This window comes from Penicillium taxi (assembly GCF_028828555.1).
Source record: "Penicillium taxi strain IBT 34144 chromosome Unknown utg000005l_segment0_segment0, whole genome shotgun sequence".
Taxonomy (NCBI): domain Eukaryota; kingdom Fungi; phylum Ascomycota; class Eurotiomycetes; order Eurotiales; family Aspergillaceae; genus Penicillium; species Penicillium taxi.
In genome coordinates this window covers 3,122,746-3,144,422 of record NW_026643207.1, presented here as the reverse complement: position 1 = coordinate 3,144,422, position 21,677 = coordinate 3,122,746, and the positions used below count along the sequence as shown (strand labels likewise).

The 21,677-nt window shown below is 46.7% G+C and overlaps 10 protein-coding genes across 10 annotated transcripts; 8 read left to right on the top strand and 2 right to left on the bottom strand.

Annotated features, from left to right (window-relative positions):
* Nucleotides 1-856: 856 nt before the first annotated feature.
* On the top strand, nucleotides 857-2,375 carry N7495_008479 (casein kinase 1 family protein; the record flags this gene model as incomplete). The annotated part of the gene is made up of 4 exons (XM_057211130.1): nucleotides 857-901; nucleotides 977-1,049; nucleotides 1,114-2,130; nucleotides 2,269-2,375. 4 exons carry the CDS (start codon nucleotides 857-859, stop codon nucleotides 2,373-2,375), a joined length of 1,242 nt encoding a protein of 413 aa, XP_057060673.1.
* A 1,531-nt stretch (nucleotides 2,376-3,906) lies between these two features.
* rsmA (putative bZIP transcription factor (Fcr3)) lies at nucleotides 3,907-4,974 on the top strand (the record flags this gene model as incomplete). The annotated part of the gene is made up of 3 exons (XM_057211129.1): nucleotides 3,907-4,023; nucleotides 4,092-4,342; nucleotides 4,416-4,974. The coding sequence occupies 3 exons, from the start codon at nucleotides 3,907-3,909 to the stop codon at nucleotides 4,972-4,974; spliced, it is 927 nt and encodes a 308-aa protein (XP_057060672.1).
* Nucleotides 4,975-5,504: 530 nt separating this feature from the next.
* On the bottom strand, nucleotides 5,505-6,383 carry N7495_008477 (phosducin family protein; the record flags this gene model as incomplete). The annotated part of the gene is made up of 3 exons (XM_057211128.1): nucleotides 5,505-5,994; nucleotides 6,086-6,268; nucleotides 6,346-6,383. The coding sequence occupies 3 exons, from the start codon at nucleotides 6,381-6,383 to the stop codon at nucleotides 5,505-5,507; spliced, it is 711 nt and encodes a 236-aa protein (XP_057060671.1).
* Nucleotides 6,384-6,787: 404 nt separating this feature from the next.
* N7495_008476 (coatomer subunit gamma) lies at nucleotides 6,788-9,806 on the top strand (the record flags this gene model as incomplete). The annotated part of the gene is made up of 5 exons (XM_057211127.1): nucleotides 6,788-6,863; nucleotides 6,944-8,248; nucleotides 8,304-8,651; nucleotides 8,704-9,519; nucleotides 9,574-9,806. The coding sequence occupies 5 exons, from the start codon at nucleotides 6,788-6,790 to the stop codon at nucleotides 9,804-9,806; spliced, it is 2,778 nt and encodes a 925-aa protein (XP_057060670.1).
* Nucleotides 9,807-10,181: 375 nt separating this feature from the next.
* Nucleotides 10,182-11,597, bottom strand: N7495_008475 (F-box domain protein; the record flags this gene model as incomplete). The annotated part of the gene is made up of 2 exons (XM_057211126.1): nucleotides 10,182-10,995; nucleotides 11,050-11,597. 2 exons carry the CDS (start codon nucleotides 11,595-11,597, stop codon nucleotides 10,182-10,184), a joined length of 1,362 nt encoding a protein of 453 aa, XP_057060669.1.
* A 560-nt stretch (nucleotides 11,598-12,157) lies between these two features.
* On the top strand, nucleotides 12,158-13,315 carry N7495_008474 (putative HAD superfamily hydrolase; the record flags this gene model as incomplete). Its single annotated transcript, XM_057211125.1, has 2 exons — nucleotides 12,158-12,463; nucleotides 12,590-13,315. The coding sequence occupies 2 exons, from the start codon at nucleotides 12,158-12,160 to the stop codon at nucleotides 13,313-13,315; spliced, it is 1,032 nt and encodes a 343-aa protein (XP_057060668.1).
* Nucleotides 13,316-13,707: 392 nt separating this feature from the next.
* Nucleotides 13,708-15,434, top strand: dps1 (putative aspartyl-tRNA synthetase Dps1; the record flags this gene model as incomplete). Its single annotated transcript, XM_057211124.1, has 2 exons — nucleotides 13,708-14,674; nucleotides 14,806-15,434. 2 exons carry the CDS (start codon nucleotides 13,708-13,710, stop codon nucleotides 15,432-15,434), a joined length of 1,596 nt encoding a protein of 531 aa, XP_057060667.1.
* A 2,752-nt stretch (nucleotides 15,435-18,186) lies between these two features.
* N7495_008472 (uncharacterized protein) lies at nucleotides 18,187-18,696 on the top strand (the record flags this gene model as incomplete). Its single annotated transcript, XM_057211123.1, has 1 exon — nucleotides 18,187-18,696. One exon carries the CDS (start codon nucleotides 18,187-18,189, stop codon nucleotides 18,694-18,696), a length of 510 nt encoding a protein of 169 aa, XP_057060666.1.
* A 95-nt stretch (nucleotides 18,697-18,791) lies between these two features.
* On the top strand, nucleotides 18,792-19,226 carry N7495_008471 (uncharacterized protein; the record flags this gene model as incomplete). Its single annotated transcript, XM_057211122.1, has 1 exon — nucleotides 18,792-19,226. The coding sequence occupies one exon, from the start codon at nucleotides 18,792-18,794 to the stop codon at nucleotides 19,224-19,226; it is 435 nt and encodes a 144-aa protein (XP_057060665.1).
* A 293-nt stretch (nucleotides 19,227-19,519) lies between these two features.
* N7495_008470 (SIP1 domain-containing protein) lies at nucleotides 19,520-20,694 on the top strand (the record flags this gene model as incomplete). Its single annotated transcript, XM_057211121.1, has 2 exons — nucleotides 19,520-19,794; nucleotides 19,848-20,694. The coding sequence occupies 2 exons, from the start codon at nucleotides 19,520-19,522 to the stop codon at nucleotides 20,692-20,694; spliced, it is 1,122 nt and encodes a 373-aa protein (XP_057060664.1).
* Nucleotides 20,695-21,677: the final 983 nt, after the last annotated feature.

The window sequence follows — 21,677 nt, the reverse complement described above, 5'->3', positions numbered from 1 at the left end:
CAGGTCGAAATCAACAAGTCCCCGAAACAAGTTTAGCTCATGTCTATCAATATTTAGGTACCTATGTTACAGATTTAGGGTGAATAGTATCAAGAAGTAATCAAGAAAATGAAAAACTAAAAGAAAGATGCAAAACAAAATGAAGAGATATATCAAAGAAAATGCAGCCCAATACTTGTTCTGTATGAGTGATACCAGTGTTACCATACACTCAAATCCCGCATAGAGTGACGGGTTTAATACCTCGGATGTCACACGGAAATCCCTACGGCGCCCTGTACTCAGTATGTAACAACCGTCAGCCACCCTTCGCTAATAAAATACCTCACCGACTTCCCGACCCCCTCTCTCCTTTCCCATCCCCAAACTCCTTTCTTGCTATCCCAAGGCTTTGTCCTTGGTTTATCTGCTCTTCTTTCTTTCGGATACTGAATACCTTTCTTCCATCTCCCCATCTCTCCCCTCCCCTTTCCGATCTAGTTTTTCAACGGTCGGCTTAGGATATCTTCTTAATCCATCATCGGATTTAATAGGTATGTGGATATTCTCGTTTTAATGTGTTCATCTTTTAAGCTGCTGCACCTGTCATTTGTCATTTGCCTGAATATGGAAGTCATGTTGGTTGCTGCTTAATTGGATGATGCCAGGGTCACTAGTGATGCCTTGATATCACCACCCTCTCAATCAACCCACTCTTGTCATTTACCCATCTATTCCCTACCTTTTTTCTCCTTCAACTATCTTCTCACTTTTGGTTCTTCATTCCATTTTTGCCTTTTTCCTTTCCTGACCTTGATTTTCTACAGAATTCTCCCAAATACACGGCAACTCCTTGTGCCACGTAATCCAACTCAAGATGACCACAATGGTCAGTACCAATGCCGATCCTCCCACTGTTCAAGTACAAAATCGTTGGAACGATTGGACTTTTTGGAGTCAATATTGGGATGTTCTGTGATACTGACATCATATACAGGATTTGCGTGTCGGTAACAAGTACCGCATTGGACGTAAGATCGGTAGTGGAAGTTTCGGCGACATTTATCTCGGTAGGTCTTGGATCGACATTTTGAGTCTGTTGAATGTTCTTTTTTCGTTTTAACACAAGTACAGGCACCAACATTATTTCTGGTGAGGAGATTGCCATCAAGCTTGAGAGCGTGAAGGCCAAGCACCCCCAGCTTGAATACGAAGCTCGCGTCTACAAGTCCCTCGCCGGAGGTGTCGGTATTCCCTTCGTTCGCTGGTTCGGTACCGAGTGTGACTACAATGCTATGGTTATCGACCTTCTCGGTCCCAGTCTCGAGGACTTGTTCAACTTCTGCAACCGCAAATTCTCTCTTAAGACCGTGCTGCTCCTCGCCGATCAGCTCATCTCCCGCATCGAATACATTCACGCCAAGTCGTTCATTCACCGTGATATCAAGCCCGACAACTTCCTGATGGGTATTGGCAAGCGTGGTAACCAGGTGAATGTGATTGATTTCGGTCTTGCAAAGAAGTACCGTGACCCCAAGACTCACTTCCACATCCCTTACCGTGAGAACAAGAACCTCACTGGTACTGCCCGCTATGCCAGTATCAACACCCACCTGGGTGTCGAGCAGTCTCGCCGCGATGACATGGAATCTCTTGGTTACGTGATGCTCTACTTCTGCCGTGGCTCTCTCCCCTGGCAGGGTTTGAAGGCTGCTACCAAAAAGCAGAAGTACGATCGCATCATGGAGAAGAAGATGACCACACCCACTGAGGTTCTCTGCCGTGGATTCCCCAACGAATTCGCTATCTACCTGAACTATACTCGTTCGCTCCGCTTCGACGACAAGCCCGATTACTCATACCTTCGCAAGATCTTCCGTGATCTCTTCGTCCGCGAGTCCTTCCAGTACGATTACGTTTTCGACTGGACCGTCTACAAGTACCAGAAGAACGCTGCCATGATTGTGGACGCTACCAAGAAGGACAAGGACGAAGAGCAGCGCCGCATCGCTGCTGGTGGTGCTCCTGCTACCGGCCCCGCTGCTGCCGCCGCTGCTGCTAAGCCCGGCGCTATCTCAAGCCAGCGCCGCAAGGTCATTGACCGCGCCGCCCTCGAGAACCCCGCGGACGCTAACCGTGCTGTCGGAGGAAGTGATAGGATGTGAGTACTTTTGAAACCTGGTTCCGTGTAGGAAATCCCCTTTTTTCAATCCTTTTTTACGTTGAGTGTTTATTTTTTTCACGCTGGCGTAGAGGATTTTTGAGTTCTGAATCTGACTAATCGCATAGTCTTCGGCGTTAGGCTGCGTTCTGCCTCGAAAGGTGCTGCTGTAGGTCCTGGACCTACTGGTGGCCGTTCGAAGCGGGATGATGGATCGGGGGCTCTTTGGTACTAATTGGCATGCAGCAAGACTTGAGATGGATTGCTTTACTTTCCCAACTCCTGTCTACTGCTCGCTCACAATCTGTCCAACCTCAGAATCCTGGGATTCCATCTTACGACATCGCTCTGAACGCGACACCATGCGCTTCAATTTCGGATTTTTATTTTTTCCCTTGGATCTCTATTCATTTCGCAGTCTCTTTGCCCGCCTTCCTATCATTATTTCGATCCAACTTCGATTTTAGCTGTTTCGACGCGTCAAAGGTGTTTTGTCTACTTTCGAGTATGTCACATTCTCGCATCAAGCTACAACTACTTTGACCGCTTTATTATCGGACTTCTTGTACCTGTTTTCACAGGACAACCGATTTCAGTCTCGAAACGCTATTGATATGGCGGCAATCTTTACTTACGTCTTGGGTTCACTCATGTTTGCGGTTTCCTCTTTTCACCGCCGCAAATATAATCAGCCAAGACCGAATGACGCAAATGAGGGCATCAAATTGGAAACAGAGCGTCACCGTTTCTGTTGCTTTTGATAGCTCGCACTTGGACATCCTGAAGCTCACTCTGATGCTTTCCCCTTGAACCTTATGCCCTTCCCCATTATTCGAGAATGTTTTACCCCCTTCCCTTTGCTTTTTTATTTGCTCTGAATTTTTTTTTTCTTTTTTCTTTTTTGGCTTCTTTTGCAATCGACACGACGGGGATGAGGAGAGGCCAATCAAATCTGGCCAAAAGTGATGGATGGAAGCGGTTCCTATTCGAGTTTTGACGATTCCCAGGCTGCCTTGAGTTCTTGCACCGTGTTACGCAGGAACTCATACAACCTACAATCCCACTCGGATAGAATCAGTTTCAATGGGACTTGGCGACGGAATATGGGTAGGGTCGCTTCCGGGGTGGTTATTTGTCGATTGCATCTGTCCTGTCTTTATGTCTAGCCTTTTCACTTCCCAGCATATCCCCTTCTCATCACAAAGAGCACGGTTGCTCATGCAAGAACGCTTGTATCTGACTATTTTTCCGGTCCGAGGGTTTTAACCTCCATAATAGTTAGGTTTCCAATACTATTTCTGATATTTTCACGCCCACCTACTCTACAAACTAACAAAGTAGTCAGTCTTGGAAATACGAAGTTTTCCTATCTAGGTGGATATATATTCAGGGTCCTCCAACGTGTCTCCCCCTTAGTTCTAGCCGTTTCATGCACGGACCAGACCACAAACATCATGTTAAGAAAAATACTTATATGGCGGTGAAAAAATAAAGAAGTTGTGAAGGAGTGAACTCTGAAATCCTGCAAAAAAAAAACAAATAAATAAATAAAAAATAGTAAAGCCTGAGAGTCTAGAAATACATTATAGTTTTATGGTGGCGTTATCCAACAACAGGGTAGATCGGCCAGATTCCGTCAAAAAAGCACTGAAAACCGGGGAGCACGGGCGAGTTTCTCAGCCTGGACGACCTCGCCACAACCTTCCTACGTCGTATCAACTCAGCTTCTAGAAAATACCCCCGCAACTCTTGCCTCACGCAACGATATGGATTATTCAAACTACGCCGGTCACCAATCTCAACCGTTTTCCCTCTACGGCCTTCCAACCCCCGACCAACAGCCTCACAACGACGATGCCGTCCTCCGTGACTCCTTCTCGTTGGTACGGCTTAACCATGCCCCAGCCTAGCTGATACCCGTGATCGTCCTTTCCTCTAACACTCAGCGTAGAATAACTATAATCAGCAATACTTCCCCGGCTTCGATCCGCGTCTCGACCCCTCATCTTTCGGTGCGCCACCACATTCACCCCCCGACTCCTTCACCAAGCACTCCGACTCGCATAGTGCGAAGCAGGAGCCTAGCTCGATTGATGGAGATGAAAATCATTTAATGGATCTCTCTGTCGAGCGCAGTGATAGCGAAGAGAAGGACTCGATGACACCAGCGCAGAGCAAACGCAAAGCGCAAAACCGAGCAGCGTATGTGATATCTCGAAGAGCAGCATCTACAAATGGAGAAGATTGGCAGTCAACTTACACATAAATTATACAGCCAGCGAGCATTCCGCGAGCGAAAAGAGCGACACGTGAAAGACCTTGAAGAAAAGGTTGCCAGCCTCGAAGCAGCATCATCCAAAATGCAAGCCGATAACGAACGACTCCAGCGTCAGCTATCCAAATTTTCGACGGAGAACGAGATTCTCCGAGCAACATCCCACTCTATGACTGGCAATAACAACAACTTTACAAATGGCTCTACCGAGCCCACTGTAACCGGCCCGATGAAGTACTCTCCAACAGACTTCTACACGACTTTAAATCCAAGTGCCTCGCCAGGCGAAGCTTCAGCCTCTGCTCACGGCGACACTCAGAACTTGCCTCATCGTAACACCATGTGCCAGATTACCGGCGAGCGGCTTCTAGATGTCCGCGCTACGTGGGATCTGATTCAAAATCACCAGATGTTTAAGCAGGGTCTTGTTGATGTGGCCGATGTTACTGAGCGACTGAAGGGCATGGCTCAATGTAATGGACAAGGCCCTGCGTTTAGGGAGTCTGATATCCTTCGGGCTATGGCAGAGAGCTCGGCGGTTCGCGATGAGTTGATCTAATCTAATCTGATCTGATCTGATCTGAACCCTTTCCGATAATGTCTTTTTTTTTGAAATGTCCCCGGTCTTTCTCTCTTTTCATTTTGGCTTTCGATATCTGAACATGTATGGCGCTTGGAGCTTGGTGATCGGCTTGGAAATATGTCATAATTTATATTGTATTCACTTTGGCGTTCATGTTTTCTGGCTTAAGTCTGCCTACCTAGATGTTCATTTGAACTCCCAAAGTTCTCTATACTTTGATAACATCTATTGTGTTAGTGTGTTGTGGAGTAGAGTATATATTATGCTCTTTTTTATCTTGACCATCTGCCCACTTCATTGAAGATATTGCTGACCACCTAAGTAGGTTGAGCGCCAACAAAAATACCTGTGAACTTCGATGGCACCTGGGCAGCATGTACTTATGTGCTTTCTTATTATCAATATGACCAAAAAGTGTGCGGGCTCAATCGATCTTTTATAATGTACACATCAAACACCAGATCATGAGTTTACTTTCGTTGATCGCATTACTTTCGAAAAAAAAATCAATCCCAGTCGTCATCATCATCTTCCCCATTGTGGTTGTCATTGGCACCTTCATCGTCCGAATCAGACCGTTTCTTGAGACGGACATCACTCTCTTTTACGGCTCCAAGGTCAATGAGCAGACGTTCCAGGTCGTCCAACTTGGTACGTACGCCCTTCAACTCTCGCAGAGTAACAAGCTGCCTCTTGATCTCGGTATCCTTGTATACCAAAATAGTTGGGGTGTTGCGCTCGGGGTAACCCTCAATGCACATATCAGCACGGATTTCGCAGAATTTAATGTCGCCGAACTTTGTTGCCAGTTGCCGCCAGAGCTCAGTCAATAGACGAGACTCGACATTGGCGCCCTGTGAGGTGAGGTTGACGAAAACAAAAGCCTCCTTTGAGGCTTCTGTCACCTCACGGGCGTAGTCGACTTTCTGGAGTGGGTAGACCTGGTTAAAGAGACTAGTTTGCTGAAGGGTCGAGAGCTCTGCAAGACGTTTCTGTCTATTAGTTCCTAGTTAGCATATATTGCCCATTTGAGGTATTTCCAGGGACAGATAGCAACCGTTTTGGCATTCAAAGTCAGTCAACTCACCGGTATTGCTGTATAAAATCTTCATCCTCCTCGTCCTCTAGAGCATCTAATTCATCCAAGTCCTTGTCCTCCAGCCGATTGTCGTGCGCCCTCTGGTGTGCAGCAATCAAGGCCTCTTGGATCATTGGTTCGGGATCCTTAGGCTTCTCTGGAATAATGCCATGTTGCCGAAGGATATCGTTCCTGAAGTAGTCGAATGAATTAGCCACATAGCTCCTGGCGGGGGATGCGGGCGGGTGGTAGGTGGCAGTCGAGCTTACCATTCGGTATCCTCGTTGGGATTCACTTCAACCTCCATTTTGGAAGTAGAAAAATAATAGATTCACTTATAAAAATAATCAAGAGCAAGATTTAGTGTAGGAAGGCGAAGGTAGGAGGGGAGTTCCAACTAAGAAACTCATCAAACACTGCAAACAGGTGGGCATTTCAGCCAATCGCCTTCAAAACACGTATACGGAGAAGGCCACCTTCAACTTAACTCCATAAACAAGTACACTGGAGCTTGAGGTTGCCCCATCACCACCTCTTCTCCACTTCTTTATTTCTCTTTGCTTTTTCTCTATTTTCATTGGGAATTGAATGCCAATGCAGTAGTCGCCTACACCGCCCCTACCGTGTCCTTCCACCCTAAATTGAAACCCACCCGCGCCGAAGAGCGATCGCGAACACAATCAGTTGGTGCACTCCCAGCACCTGGGCAAAATGAGTTACATGAAGAAAGACGAAGATGCGGACCAGGTCATGATTAAACTTGATCGAACCTCTGTGTTCCAAGATGGTATGCATTATGGCAATGGCAATGACACTGGCAGCGCCAACGCCCCCCTGGCCATGCAGCTATACACTATATCCACTTAGACATTACTGACAACTCCCCTCTTCTAGCTCGACTTTTCAATTCCTCGCCAATTTCACCGCGGACATGTCGTACACTACTAACCAAGATCGCGGTCCTCCTCTTCACTGGGGAGCAATTCCCCACGAACGAAGCCACCACCCTTTTCTTCGGTATCTCCAAGTTGTTCCAGAACAAGGACCCCTCGCTGCGACAGATGGTGTATCTTATTTTGAAGGAGCTTGCGAACACTGCGGAGGATGTTATCATGTCGACTAGTATCATCATGAAGGATGTCGCCGTCGGAAGCGATGTCCTATATCGGGCCAACGCCATTCGTGCTCTGTGCCGTATCATTGATGCGTCTACTGTCCAGGGTATCGAACGACTCATCAAAACAGCTATTGTCGATAAGACTCCCTCCGTCTCCTCTGCGGCCCTGGTTTCATCCTACCACCTCCTCCCTATCGCACGCGACGTCGTTCGGAGATGGCAGAGCGAAACTCAGGAAGCCGCCTCGTCTTCAAAACAATCGAGTGGCTTCCTTGGCTTTTCCTCCAGTTCACAGGCCCATACCATTTCTCAATCAAACTTCATGACCCAGTACCATGCGATTGGTCTCTTGTATCAGATGCGCTCACATGACCGTATGGCGTTGGTTAAGATGGTACAGCAATACGGCACTGCAGGTGTTGTGAAAAGTCCGGCAGCTCTTGTTCTCTTGGTCCGCCTTGCGGCTAAGTTAGCAGCAGAGGATTCTGGTCTCCGGAAACCCATGATGCAGATGCTGGATGGCTGGCTCCGTCACAAGCACGAAATGGTCAACTTTGAGGCAGCCAAGGCCATTTGCGACATGGGTGAGGTAAGTGATGCCGAGGCATCGCAGGCCGTTCACGTTCTCCAGCTGTTCCTGTCCTCTCCACGATCAATCACCAAATTTGCCGCCATTCGCATTCTCCACAACTTCGCCTCCTTCAAACCCCACGTCGTCAACGTGTGCAACCCTGATATCGAGGCTCTCATTTCCAACTCCAACCGATCCATTGCTACATTTGCCATTACTACCCTATTGAAGACCGGCAACGAAGCCAGTGTCGATCGTTTGATGAGGCAAATTTCCGGGTTCATGGCCGATATCACCGATGAATTCAAAATCACTATCGTCGAGGCCATCCGCACGCTGTGTCTGAAGTTCCCCAGCAAGCAGGCCGGCATGCTGACCTTCTTGAGTGGTATTCTGCGTGATGAGGGTGGCTACGAATTCAAGCGTACTGTTGTGGAGAGCATGTTTGATTTGATCAAGTTCGTACCAGAGAGCAAGGAAGATGGTATATCTAGTTTCACCCCCTTATATTATATATATGGAACTAACAATCTCTCTAGCTCTGGCTCATCTTTGCGAGTTTATCGAGGATTGCGAGTTTACTAAGCTCTCAGTTCGTGTCTTGCATCTGATTGGTGTTGAGGGCCCTAAGACCCCCAATCCCACCAAGTATATCCGTTACATCTACAACCGTGTCGTGCTGGAGAATTCCATTGTTCGTGCCGCTGCAGTCACTGCACTGGCCAAGTTTGGCGTTGGTCAGAAGGATCCGGAAGTCAAGTCCAGTGTGCAGGTCCTGCTTACTCGCTGCCTCGATGACACTGACGATGAGGTGCGGGATCGTGCAACTCTTAACCTACGATTGATGAGCTCCGAAGATGCTATGGCTGAGACGTTCATCAAGAATGGTAAGCGAGCGTTAATTTACGGCCAATTTGTTCTTTTTGTTGACAATTCTAGATTCCATGTTCTCCCTTTCTACCTTTGAGCACCAGCTCGTCATGTATGTGACGTCGAATGATAAGCAGACTTTCGCCGCTGCTTTTGACGTTTCTTCCGTCCCAGTTGTCTCACACGAGCAGGCCTTGGCCGAGGAGAGGACCAAGAAGCTCACCACGGCCACCCCTACACTCAAGGCTCCGTCGCTAGGCCCCACCAAGAGCAAGGCGAGCGGCGTGGCCGAAGCTGCTACTGCCGCTGCTACTCAGAAATACGCCGAGGAACTCATGCAGCACCCCGATATCAAAGAGTATGGCACCTTGCTCAAATCCTCTGCACCTGTCGAACTCTCTGAGAGTGAAACTGAATACGTCGTCACTGCTGTCAAACACATCTTCAAAGACAACATTGTCATCCAGTATGATATCAAGAATACTCTACCAGATACTGTTCTTGAAGATGTGACCGTTATCGCGACACCATCTGAGGATGACCTCCTGGAGGATGAGTTCATCATCCCGGCCCCAAAGCTATCTCCCAACGAGCCGGGCGTCGTCTACGTTGCCTTCAAGAAATTGGGTGGCGAGCACAGCGTTCCTGTTACCTCATTTACCAACAACTTGAAGTTTACCAGCAAAGAGATCGATCCTTCAACTGGCGAGGCGGAAGATAGTGGATACGAGGACGAATACCAGGTTGAAGACCTCGACCTCAATGGAAGCGACTATGTTATCCCTACTTTCGCTGGCAGCTTCGATCACGTCTGGGAACAGACTGGCGCCAACGGCGAAGAGGAGAGCGAGACTTTGCAACTAAGCAACATAAAGGGCATTGCCGGTGGGTCTAAAGATCTTCATTATCAGTATCAAAGCAATACTAACAAATTCACAGATGCTACGGAACAATTGATCTCAGCTCTCTCCCTGCAACCGCTGGAGGGCACAGATGTAGCCCTCAACAACAGCACTCATACCCTCAAGCTCTTCGGCAAGACTGTGACTGGCGGAAGAGTGGCATCCCTCATCAAGATGGCCTACTCGTCTAAGAGTGGTGTCACAACTAAGATCACTGTCCGCGCCGAAGAAGAGGGTGTTGCCGCAGCTGTGATCTCATCTGTCGCGTAATGTCTTTTAACCTATCCTCCTTTCCATAATAGCAAATTGTTTTAGACAAGAGATTTGTCCTTTATTTTCTTTTTCCCTCCCTCTACTATTTTCCCATTGGCTGTTACCTAGGTATCCATGTTGTGTCGTCAAGATTCCAAGGGTGAATTTATTATTGGTAATGACGAGTCCCATGAAGCTCGTTTTCTAAAAAAAAAACAATTAAAAAAAATAACTGCAAGACTATTGCTGTTTCAAGTCGGCTAAAAGTTGTGTTTTATTCATTATCACAGCTTTCTTGAGCTGTTATATCGTACATCATCCTCCTAGTTCGTCCTCGAATATCATCGTACATCTTCATCATACATCATCACACTACCCCATGGGGTATCCTAATCACACATACTCATAGTAAAAACCCAAGTCTCCTTCGAGCTGAAAATCCTCGTCCAGTTCATCGTCCAGATCATCACCCAGTTCATCAAGGTGACTCATGACAAGCTTGTGGATGACTTTAGGCCATGGATGCTCAGTGATCTTCCAGCCATAACAGCAAAGTGAAAGGACGTTGCGGAATGGGCCATCCAGAGCATCAAGCAATTCTCGCGAGAAGTCTTCTTTGTTCACAAAAGTGGAATTCAAAGGAGTAGAAGTATCCTTAGTAAGCACCAATGACCGAATTGGCAAAGCAGGTAAAGCCCGAATGTCAAATTCAGGACTAGCGCGATGGAACCAGTGAAGTAATTGATACGGAATCTGCAGATGCTCAAGGCTGCGCATTTCAGCGAGGACTTCAGCGTAAAAGCTGATATCAAACTCAGCATGCACAAATGAATCCGTTTCAATTGTTAGCTTTCTCACCCCTGAGAGTTGGGGATTTTGAAGAATATTCGCCATTTGTGGGATAGAAAAATGGCTCTGTAATCTGATAGTCAGAGTCTTCAGATGAGCAGGCCAGACAAACTCATTCGCGCTCATGTCAAAGATGTTACCGGTCCAAAGGGAGATTTCCTTTAGTTTAGGCGGCCAAGCCCCCCAGTTATCAGCTTTCCTCATTTCCAATCCAGTCGGTAGGATCACCGACTGGAGGTTGCTCAGATTGCTGATAGCCTTCTTCAAGGCATCAAACTGCAATGGATCAGTCCGAAGTAATGTGAGGTCGAGATGGGTAAGCTGTTCGCATTTCGACAGCGCTGAAACACAGTTGATACTAAGACGAGGGATTAGTTGCGGTCAACAGATCAATTGTCTTTCGGAGACTTACCCAAATCCAACTCGCGGACACATGAATGACTTGAGGTTGAATTTAGTCATGTTCAGGATTCGCGCTGTCCGGCTATTTGAGCTTTGATGCACCAGTCTCTTCAAATCGAGGATTTCGACCAGCGGCGCGAAGAGTGCCTTGTTCACAGGTTGCCTCATGCTTGCAACAAACTTTTCAAAGCTATCACCATCAGAAAGCTCGGGACGTCGATAGAGTAGCTCGACACCAACTGAATTCCATTGCCGAGAGACAAGACAGAAGTTGTAAAGGTCATGTTGCTTCTTTCTGATTTTGGAAATTGACCCATGAGACTCAGCCAAGTTCCTTTCCGTGAAGAGATACTCGCCTATGTAGGAAATGAGCTCTGTGGGGAGGTACGTTTTTGGAACTTCTTCAGCATTGACCTTGATGGAAAGCTCTGCCTTCTCCTGATCTGCAGGCGCTGTTTGAAGCTGAGCTGTTTGAAGCTGGGTTTTCTGAAGCTGTGCTTTCAGCTCGTCAATTTCCGCCCTCATCGCTTCAAAGGATATCGCAGGGGAAACCTCCATCAATATAATAGGAAGGAAGTTGTGGGGTGGGACGTGGGAGAGTAGAAAGAGACATAGAAGTCGGAGTGAGAGAGATTGAGGGGTAGAGACATAACATAGCGCGTGGACAAAGCCTGGAGGTCAGCTGATCTTCTTACGGCGCTTGAAAGACAGTGACATTTAATCCAATTGTGCGCACTATGAGACGTCCTGTTGTCTAAGTTTCATTGAAGTTGATCAAATGGTCAATGATAGGAATCGTTTATAATGAGGGCGGTGAAGTATCCTATTCACCGCCCTATGATTGTACGGCAGATTTACGACACGCGGAATGATATCACTTATCTTCCGGCCTCGGCCTTCACCCATAACAACTCCCCTTTCCTTTTCTAACACAACACAATGCGACCCCAAACTGCTTGGCGATCACTCAATATGCTGCAGCGGTATTCACTCCGCTGCCATGCTGGTAATAGAAATATTCAAACAGCCAGCACATCGCAGGTCCCCAGCTTTGCCTTTGCCTTTGAGTGAGTGGTTATGATGTATGCAAATGACTGGAACCTCCTTTCCCTTTGCTAATGTTTTACCCTAGTATTGACGGTGTTCTTCTACGGTCTTCTAAGCCAATTCCTGGAGCTGCTGAGTCTTTATCTCTGCTGAAGAAGCAAGGTATTCCATTCATCCTTCTGACCAATGGTGGAGGTACACACGAGACAGAGCGGGTTGCAGAGATCAGCGAGAAATTGAATGTGCCCCTGGATGTCAGTGATATTGTCCAGAGCCACTCTCCCTTCGCAGAGCTAGTTAAGGGCCCAGATGAGGCCAGCGCATTGGAGAACAAAACGGTGCTTGTGGCAGGAGGTGACGGCGATCGTTGCAGGAGAGTAGCGGAAACGTGAGTTGACTGAATCCTAGACTCTCTTCTTCCTCTCAGTATACTAACAGGGCTATATTCCAGGTACGGCTTTAAGAACGTTGTGACTCCCGGGGACATCTTCATGGCTAACCAGTCCGTGTGGCCATTCTCAAATAACTTCGCAGACTACTACAAGACCTTTGCTCGACCAATTCCCAATCCAGCTGACCCTACTGATCCGACCAAGCGACTCAAGATTGATGCTGTCTTCGTATTCAACGATCCCCGGGATTGGGCCCTGGACACGCAGATCATCTTAGATATTCTGCTTTCGCGCCAGGGTTATCTGGGTACATTATCAGAGAAGAATGGTCGTACAGATCTCCCAAATCACGGCTACCAACAGGATGGTCAGCCTCCATTATACTTCTCGAATCCAGATCTGTTTTGGGCAGCCGCCTACCCCTTGCCACGTCTCGGCCAAGGCGGCTTCCGGGAAGCACTGGAAGGAGTTTGGGCTGCGACAACTGGTGGTCCTAGCAAGGGTATTGAGCTGAAAAAGACCGTGATTGGGAAACCATACCAATACACATACGAGTATGCTGAGCGCCAGCTTCTTCGGAATCGTTCTAAGAGATTCGGCGATGCAGCTGGTCTCCCTCCCCTGAAACGGGTTTATATGGTTGGAGATAATCCAGAGTCAGATATCAGAGGGGCAAACTCTTACCGTAGTGAATATGGGAGCAGCTGGCAGTCGATTCTGGTGAGGACTGGTGTGTATAGTGGTGGCGAGCCTGCATGGATCCCGCACACAATTGCAGATGATGTTCAGAAAGCAGTCCAGTGGGCCCTCAAAGAATCAAAGTGGCCTTCATCTTGATTCAATGCTCACTGGCCATATCGAATGTCGTATTCCAGTGGTTTGAGTGACTTGCCGTATATAAGACATAAACTGCGCCCGCATGAGTTGTACATATTTTCTATATATATTTTACTTGAATTTCTCACTTTGTAGTGCCTTCAACATTTTCATTTCATCATTTCCATATACTATTCTTCTTGCATTAATCCAATTCATGTAAAAAGTCTAGAGACAACTATGTATAGGTCATGTGACCTGACACCCCTCTTAGGGTTAGGGCAGCCGGTGCGGTGGGGTGAGTCAGTCACCGCCGAGAGCTTTGCCTTCCAGAGCATCAAATAAAGTAAGAAGTCCAACACAACCGCAACACCTAGTGTTTATATAGCTAACGCTCTGTTCTTGATAGAATAATGGCGGATTCTGAATTGCCCACCCGTGCCAAGCCCGAGGAAACCCCAGCGGCTGCCCCCGCCGAGGGCGAGACCAAAAACGCCAGCAAGAATGCGCTGAAGAAAGCGGCCAAGGATAAGGCTAAGGCTGAGAAGGCTGCCGCACGCGCTGCGCAAGAGAAGGCCCAGGCTGCAGCACAGGAAGCCAATGACACCGCCAAAGAACTATATGGCGCGCTCCCTGAGACCGAGGCCGCTGTGCCCACCATCCGATTCAACCAGCTTGCCGAGGGCGAGGCTGAGGTATCTTTGGTTGCTCGTGTCGATAATGCACGTGTACAGAGTGCCAAGCTGGCCTTCTTGATGCTGCGCCAGCAAGGACAAAAGGTTCAGGCTGTGATCGCCCTCAACGAGCCCATCTCGCGACAAATGATCAAGTACACTGGTGGTTTGAACGTCAACTCTATTGTGCGGGTCACTGGTATTATCAAGAAGCCCGAGATCCCTATTTCCTCCGCTACCATCCAAAACCTCGAGATCCACATCCGCAAAATCTACATGATCTCCGAGGCCGCCCAGATGCTGCCCATGCAGGTTAAGGATGCTGAACGCCCACCCCCGGATTCCTCCGAGGAGGGTCAGCTTGATGCCGATGGTGCTCCCATTGTAACCCTCAAGACTCGTCTTGACAACCGTGTCATTGACCTACAGACTGAGACCAGTCAGGCCATCACCTGGATCTCCAGCGGTGTTACAGAGCTGTTCGCCGAGTACATGATCAAGAGCGGTGCTCGATGGATCTTCACCCCCAAGCTTGTTGGTGCTGCTACCGAAGGTGGCAGCAATGTCTTCGAGATCAAGTACTTCAAGCGCAACGGTTACCTGGCCCAGAGCCCGCAGTTGTACAAGCAGATGTGTATTGCCGGTGACATGGAGAGCGTGTTTGAGATTGCTCCCGTATTCCGTGCCGAGGACAGCAATACCCACCGTCACTTGACTGAGGTATGAGATTCACCAGTACAAACCCAGAGGCGATGGAATTTGATTGTTAACTTGCTTTTTATTTCTAGTTTGCCGGTCTCGATTTTGAGAAGACATTCCAGAGCCATTACCACGAAGTTCTTGAGTTCGCAGAGGACCTGCTGGTCTTCATTCTCACCCAGGTCAAGGAGCGCTATGCTTCCCAGATCGCTACCATCCAAAAGTCCTACCCCAAGGCTGGTGACTTCAAGCTGCCCAAGGACGGCAAGGCCTTGCGCCTTGACTACATGGACGGTGTTGCATTGCTGAAGGAGGCCGGTGTTGACATGTCAGAGCAAGAGCGCTTCGAGAATGACTTCAGCACCGCGATGGAGAAACAGCTGGGTCTGATTATCCGCGAAAAGTACGATACTGACTTCTATGTGCTGGACAAGTTCCCCATGGCTGTCCGTCCATTCTACACTAAGGCCGACCCCAAGGACGCCCGCTTCTCCAACTCCTACGACTTCTTTATGCGTGGTGAGGAGATCATGTCTGGCGCTCAGCGTATTAACAACATTGACGAGCTGGAGGCTTCGATGCGCTCCAAGGGTCTCGACCCGACACAGGAGGGCTTCGAGGATTATCTCAACGCCTTCCGTCAAGGATGCCCCCCTCATGCTGGTGGTGGTCTAGGTCTGAACCGTATTGTGATGTTCTTCTTGGGACTGCCTAATGTGCGCCTGGCATCGCTGTTCCCTCGTGACCCGCAACGTCTACGCCCGTAAGAGTCTCCAATGTGCAAGAGATTTGATGATAAGAAATAAAATAAAATGTAGAATGGATTCGATGACATTTATACCCAACTCTCTTCTCATATCCTCAAAGCTAATCATTCCAACTGTGTTCTATATTACCGATGACAGGTAGTATTCTGATAAATTTAATGAAGCTACTTAGGAGTAAATAAGTAGGGCAAACAGGGTCATAAGACCAAAATTGGAGGAATATTGTCGACCCTGCCTAGGGAAGAAAATTGCCTTTCTACTCTTCATTATGCAGTGGTTGGAGGTTCAAGGCGTGCTTCCTCCATACCCTAAAAAATTGTCATGCAAGTTTTCCAGTTCCTGCGAATAGTAGGAGTGATTCAAGTCAAATCGTTTAGATACTATTCTTTTCCCCCTTATTTCCAACAATTCCCAAGTTCGTCAGATGATTGAGTAATGCGTCATTTTTATCAGTTTGGCCCTTCGATCCCCAGCTTCCAATCTACGACTTATTCATGGACGAAGTAAACAAGTGGGGCGTAGATCAGTGGAGCTTCTATAAGTGGGTAGATCAGGGTTATGTTCAAAATTGGAATTCTCAGTACTCCATCCTGCGACCTCCGTAGTGCAACTGCTAACGTAATATGATACCCACCAAAGGTCGGGGGCCAGGCACGCTCCCGTAATATATCTTTAAAAGCTACAATATCAGCTTTCTATCACCTACTAGGTAAATTATAGGAGGAGAGAGTTTTGCTAAAATTTACAAATCCCATTCTTTCTAGTCTTTCAGCACTTTGAAGCTTGTTAGATGAATTATAGCAATGCGTCAGTTTTTTTGAAGTTATTCAGAAGTAAATATCAAGTGGGTCTAGTCGGGTAGATCCCACAGATCGGGATTATCACGTGATATTTATTCCGGCATAAATCAAGCTTATTAGGATAAAAATTGGCTCCACCTATGTTCTCAACACCATATAGTCTAGTGGTTAAGACCAGAAAATCTGTCAACAACTAGTGAGGGTTCGAGACTGGCTCTCGGTAAAACAAAGCTGTCATAAAAGTTTTATAAGTCACTAGTCCAAAGCCTCACCTCCCAAGATCAGCCCCAGATCTGAGGTATGACTAGTGACCGACTTTTTGCTATACAATTTAAATCTGAATGATCTAACTATCTTGGCTAGGAATTTCTCCAATGGAGGAATGAAACTTTTCAAGTTTTTATTCTCTTTTTCTATCCCAAGAATAACTTCATTCTTTTTCCATTTTCCTCTCTCCAAGATCGATCTATCATCTTCAAGGGGGTTGATGAGATGGATTATGGAGATTGGGAAATTGAGACTATTCCACACTAGAGAAATTTCTTTTCGCTTCCAAGATCGATACTATTTGACTCTATAGAATTGAATAGATGTACCGTCAGGTGACCACCAATGAATTCCCTACGAAGCTAGTAATGAAGGGCAATTACGCGCTATCAAAATATACTTCGCCATTCCAATTCCTCTTCCTTTCTTTCTTCTCTCTCTTTGCCAATTGGCTTAGATCAAGTGTAGTATCTGTTCTTTTCAGTATAATCTCTGAAAGTCTTCCATTGGAAGACACATCGATTAATCTTAGTTTTCATAGCAGCGACCAGCCTCTGTGCTTGCGCATGCTGAGTGCTCTGTGTCACTGGGCTTACATTACTCCTAGTTGATACGAATCCTCTTTCCATCAACTGCTTCGGCTTGTCCGGTCGCTTGAAGGATCTGATTTTTTTTATTTGATTTCCATAACGATAAAATGGTGAATGAGGTCATCGTACTCCAGAAGGTACAGGGTCTACTATTGAATTCCATACCAGTGCCCTTCGTTCTCCTACGCTTTCGTTTCTCAGTACCCATTTCACTCCACAATTCTGAATTTGTTGTTTCAAAGTTCCAATTGTCTTATTCATATCTCGCTTATAGACAGGCCTACAAGGAATCTATACCCCACATGCGGTCCACACATCGACTGTCAGGTGGCCCGTGAAGTTTGAGATCTTGATGGAGCCATATCTTATGGGGCTGGGCGTGAGCAGTCTCATATCGTCGCCAATGAGCCAGCGAAGCCCAGAGCGAAAAGCAGAACGGCAAGAGTGGCACACATATTGACTAGTCTGATGAAAGAATTGAAAATGTAAGGATTGGGAAGAACTCTGAGAGGGGCATTAATGGAGGATCCTTGGAGAAACACAATGCGGGAGCACTTCTAGTCACTTTCATCAATATTTGCGACGCACTTGGCGAACATGTCGAATCTAGATGTTTGTAATTGGTAAATGATTGAAATATTATACCTGATGTGACACTCTTGTGGGTCAAGGCCGTTGATACCCATCGAGTCATTTCTAGTCAAGGGTCCAAGATTAAAGTATGCTTCTATGTAGCCTTTTTTTTGTAGCAAGACGCATTTTTAACTCTCATTTTGCCCAAGTAGTCCACGGGCTTTCACTCGGAGTCTTTCTTGTACTCATTTCAACCAGAGATAACTACCTAGGCAGGTGATAAGCATACGGCAAGAAAGACTATTTTTCTGCCCACTACCTAACAAAGATCGTACTCTAGTACGAAGCACAATTGCCCCTAAGGGGCTAAAGGAATGGACTGGAATCAGGATTGTAACACTAGAAGTGTGAGTTAATGGGGGCCAAATAGAAAATGCAGGATCTCGGGAAATCAATTTAACCCACTGATATGTGCAGAATAAGCTCTTGCTTTACAGCTTTGGCATCTGAAGTCCCGTCAATATGCCATTCCTTGGGCGCCTTGCAGCCGTAGCCCTATGGGTTACGGCTTCTTCTGCCTCATTCTATGACAACAATTGTCAGATCTGGCCCAACAAAGTGATACCATACTGTTTTGATTCATCGGTAACATCAAGCTACCAGACCCAATTTGAAAAAGCTGTCAAATTATGGACTGATAAAGGGATCCCAGTCACCTTTGAGAATCATCAAGATTGCCCAACATCTGAAGACACAGTCCGCAAAATGCTCAAGGTTTCTACGCAGTCCGAGAATCACATGGCGTCTACGTATGGCTATCTCTATGGGGATAAGTCTGGTAGTCGAATTAGATATCAAGAACTAAAGATTGGTCTTGACTATACCCCCCATTACAAGACTTCTACCTTAAGGAAGAGCACAAAATATGTTGGAGCTATTGCCCACGAACTCGGACGTGTTATGTGTCTTTTGAATGAAAACCAGCGAGGTGACCTAACGAACGAACTCCAATGGCAATGCGAAAATCTGTAAGTGATATCATTGAAAATTCGGGCCCATTTCGAAACCTGATGCCTTCCAAATTCGGAGTGATACCTTAGTACAGAGTTATTAACTATTCAATCACTATGTCCAGTCAAGACTATGTAGACGCTCAGCTTGCCAGAGAAAAATGGGCTATCAATTACGCCTGTGAATCTATCAAATCTGCAGAAGCTTGGGGAGAAGCTGGTCCATGGAATTACGCGCCATATCCTATCAACAACACTCGATACACTGTTTCTAGTGATGCAGACTACGATTCTATTATGTTTAATAATGGCCTGCCTCTCTCTAGAAAGGGAAAGCTTGGGGTATACCACAGGGTTATCACTACGGCAAAAGGAAAAAAGATCAAGGGTCGCGACTGGAGCTCAGGGCCCAGTGATGCGGATATAAGCGCCATCAAGGCTATATGGGGGAGGACAACAATTCCAGACCTTCCCTTGTTGGATTATAGTATTATTGATCCAGAAGATGATTTTGGAAAGCCACTGGTGCAGTTGGAGTGGGAGTGCAATTAAGATCCATAACCTTTGAAGCCGTTGGGGGATATCTAGGGTCTTGCCTTTATGCTTTAGCTGCTATAACCTTTGAAATGTATCTTAAGCAATAATTTTTCGCTGGAGTACTTCCAGCACCCTTCAACTTCAAGACCTTCACTTAGTTCGGCTGCATTGTAATAGTACAGACTCGGGAGTGCTGATGAAGGGCTGACAATGACGACAGCGATAAGACTGATAAAGATAACGATAAAGATAAGACAAAAGTGGAAGGAAGCTTCATGGGTAACCTTCTCTTGTCATAACATCCAACGATGCCACAAAAGGCATATTCTCGGGCTTGGGGGAGTCGTCTAACTGGTGCAGAAATCCGACGTGAAGAGAGACGTCGAAATCGCCGTGTCATTCTCGGCAATAATTATGAATCCCCTCCGCGTCCACCTTCTAACGCGGTGAACGAGTCGCGAACAGCAGCAAATTATGAGGAGTATGAGGAGTCTCCATCTGATCAAATGCTTGCTCTTCCAGATTACGATGAAATGTATGATGAAGACACTGCAGAGGCTGTAGCATACCTGCGCATGGTTCGGTAAGTTTCTTCATCCCCAGTCCTTCCTGTGCGCCTGCTAATGAAATTTTAAGATCCGAGGCGAATGCTATTCCTAGCACCATTTCATCTCAACCCGTGTTTGGCGATAGTAAGTTCCCACTTGGTTTCAACCAAGATGAGGCCTTCATCGCTCCGGCGCTCAACATGCCCGCTGTGATTGATCAAATCCCCGAGTCGCAATCATCCTACTACGAAATGCTAGAACACCGGTTTAACCTGCTTCGTGCTACTCTCAGGTGCAAGCCACCTGCCGCCGTGGTCGCTTCACTCGACGACAATCACCCCACCACCACCCCTAATGGAGGATACATCGTTGCTCGCAAGCACTGGCGGCGCTTCATGATGACAACGGACCCGCAGTTGGCTCAGCTGGCCATGATGGACACGCGCGCTGTTTTCATGCTAATTGATGCGTTAACACGTCGTTTGTCGGAGGTAATACGAACTGGGAACGAACATGCTATTAAAAGTCACAGCGCCTGGGTTTGGGGTATCCTGGGACGGCTCGATGATGTCGAAGTTTTGTCAGGTTCCCAGATTGCAGATATTCGTAAGCTCGCCCAACGTGCCCAAACAATACTCTCAAAGATTCTTGAGGATGAGAAAGCAAGACTTCGGAAGGCGGAGGACTTGAATAATGCCGATAAGGTCAAGTCGAACCTGGAAGATGATACTTTATCTCGCGATTCTGATTCAGAAATGCCAGATGCTGATCATGATGTCGAGCTTGATGCTGCAAAAGCTAGGTTGCAGGAAAAAATCAAGGGTAGACATGATTCTGCTGGATCGGAGACTCGATGCATGCTTGACATGATCATCACTATCATTGGCAAGTTCTTCAGCCAGCGGGATATTCTTGATCAGCGGGAGATATGGTAGTCAGGTAGCTATGTTACCAAAAAACCACCCATCCTTGTTATTATCATACCCTCGGTCTATCTTTATGAGACGACTGTTCTGTGCTCCATTCTAATGGTTTACCGTCTACTTAGCAAAGCTCCATATCTGCACACGCAGTGACGATACCGTCTTTTCTACCTGGATAGGTAGTCATCTAGGGATTCCAAGGTTCCTTTCATTCTTCATATTCTCTAAATATCATCCTCATTGACTGAAAGAAGGGTTTTCCTAGTATCTAAGGTTCCAAGGCATTCAACATACATAGGTAGATGTTTACTATTCCCTAGGTCTTTACCTCCCTTCAAATCTTCCAAGATCACGTATGACTCTCTCGAGATCAGGGCATACTCAAAGAACAGTTGATGGATGTTTTTAAAGAGGTTAGTTACTACCGATTAACTCCCTCCTTCCATGTAAGTTGAATGAATAGATGCTAAGAAATTTGGAACATCCATAGCTCTTAATCACCTTTCTGTCGAATTCCATTCATCTAGATGGTTAGACCTGTCATTGCGAAATCTCACTATGTGCCCCAAAGTGAACTGTGGCGCGATCATGTCCACTCTTAAAACTGTTGACTACTCACTCAGCTTTTGACTCTGCATCAATTCAAAACACGACCCCAGCCATTTGCATTATGGAGATATTTAACAGTATCGTTGAGCCTTGCACATTCTTCCAGGTGGGGTTTAAAAGAGATTGATATATCATTCAGATGAACAAGAACGACGGAAAGTTGATTCTGTTCTGATAAATGACCCTGAAAAGGGTCATAATCCTCGTTTAAGATATCGAACACAATCATTCCACGAACAAAGTAACGTTGTATCGCCAAGAGTTTGGAATCGGACATCGTAGTGTCTGGTATCATGTAGATTTTCTTTGTTGATTACTTGAAGAACAATCTGGATGAAGTCTTCTGGCGACTGTTTCCATACTAAAATCTCGCTTGATAGATAGCG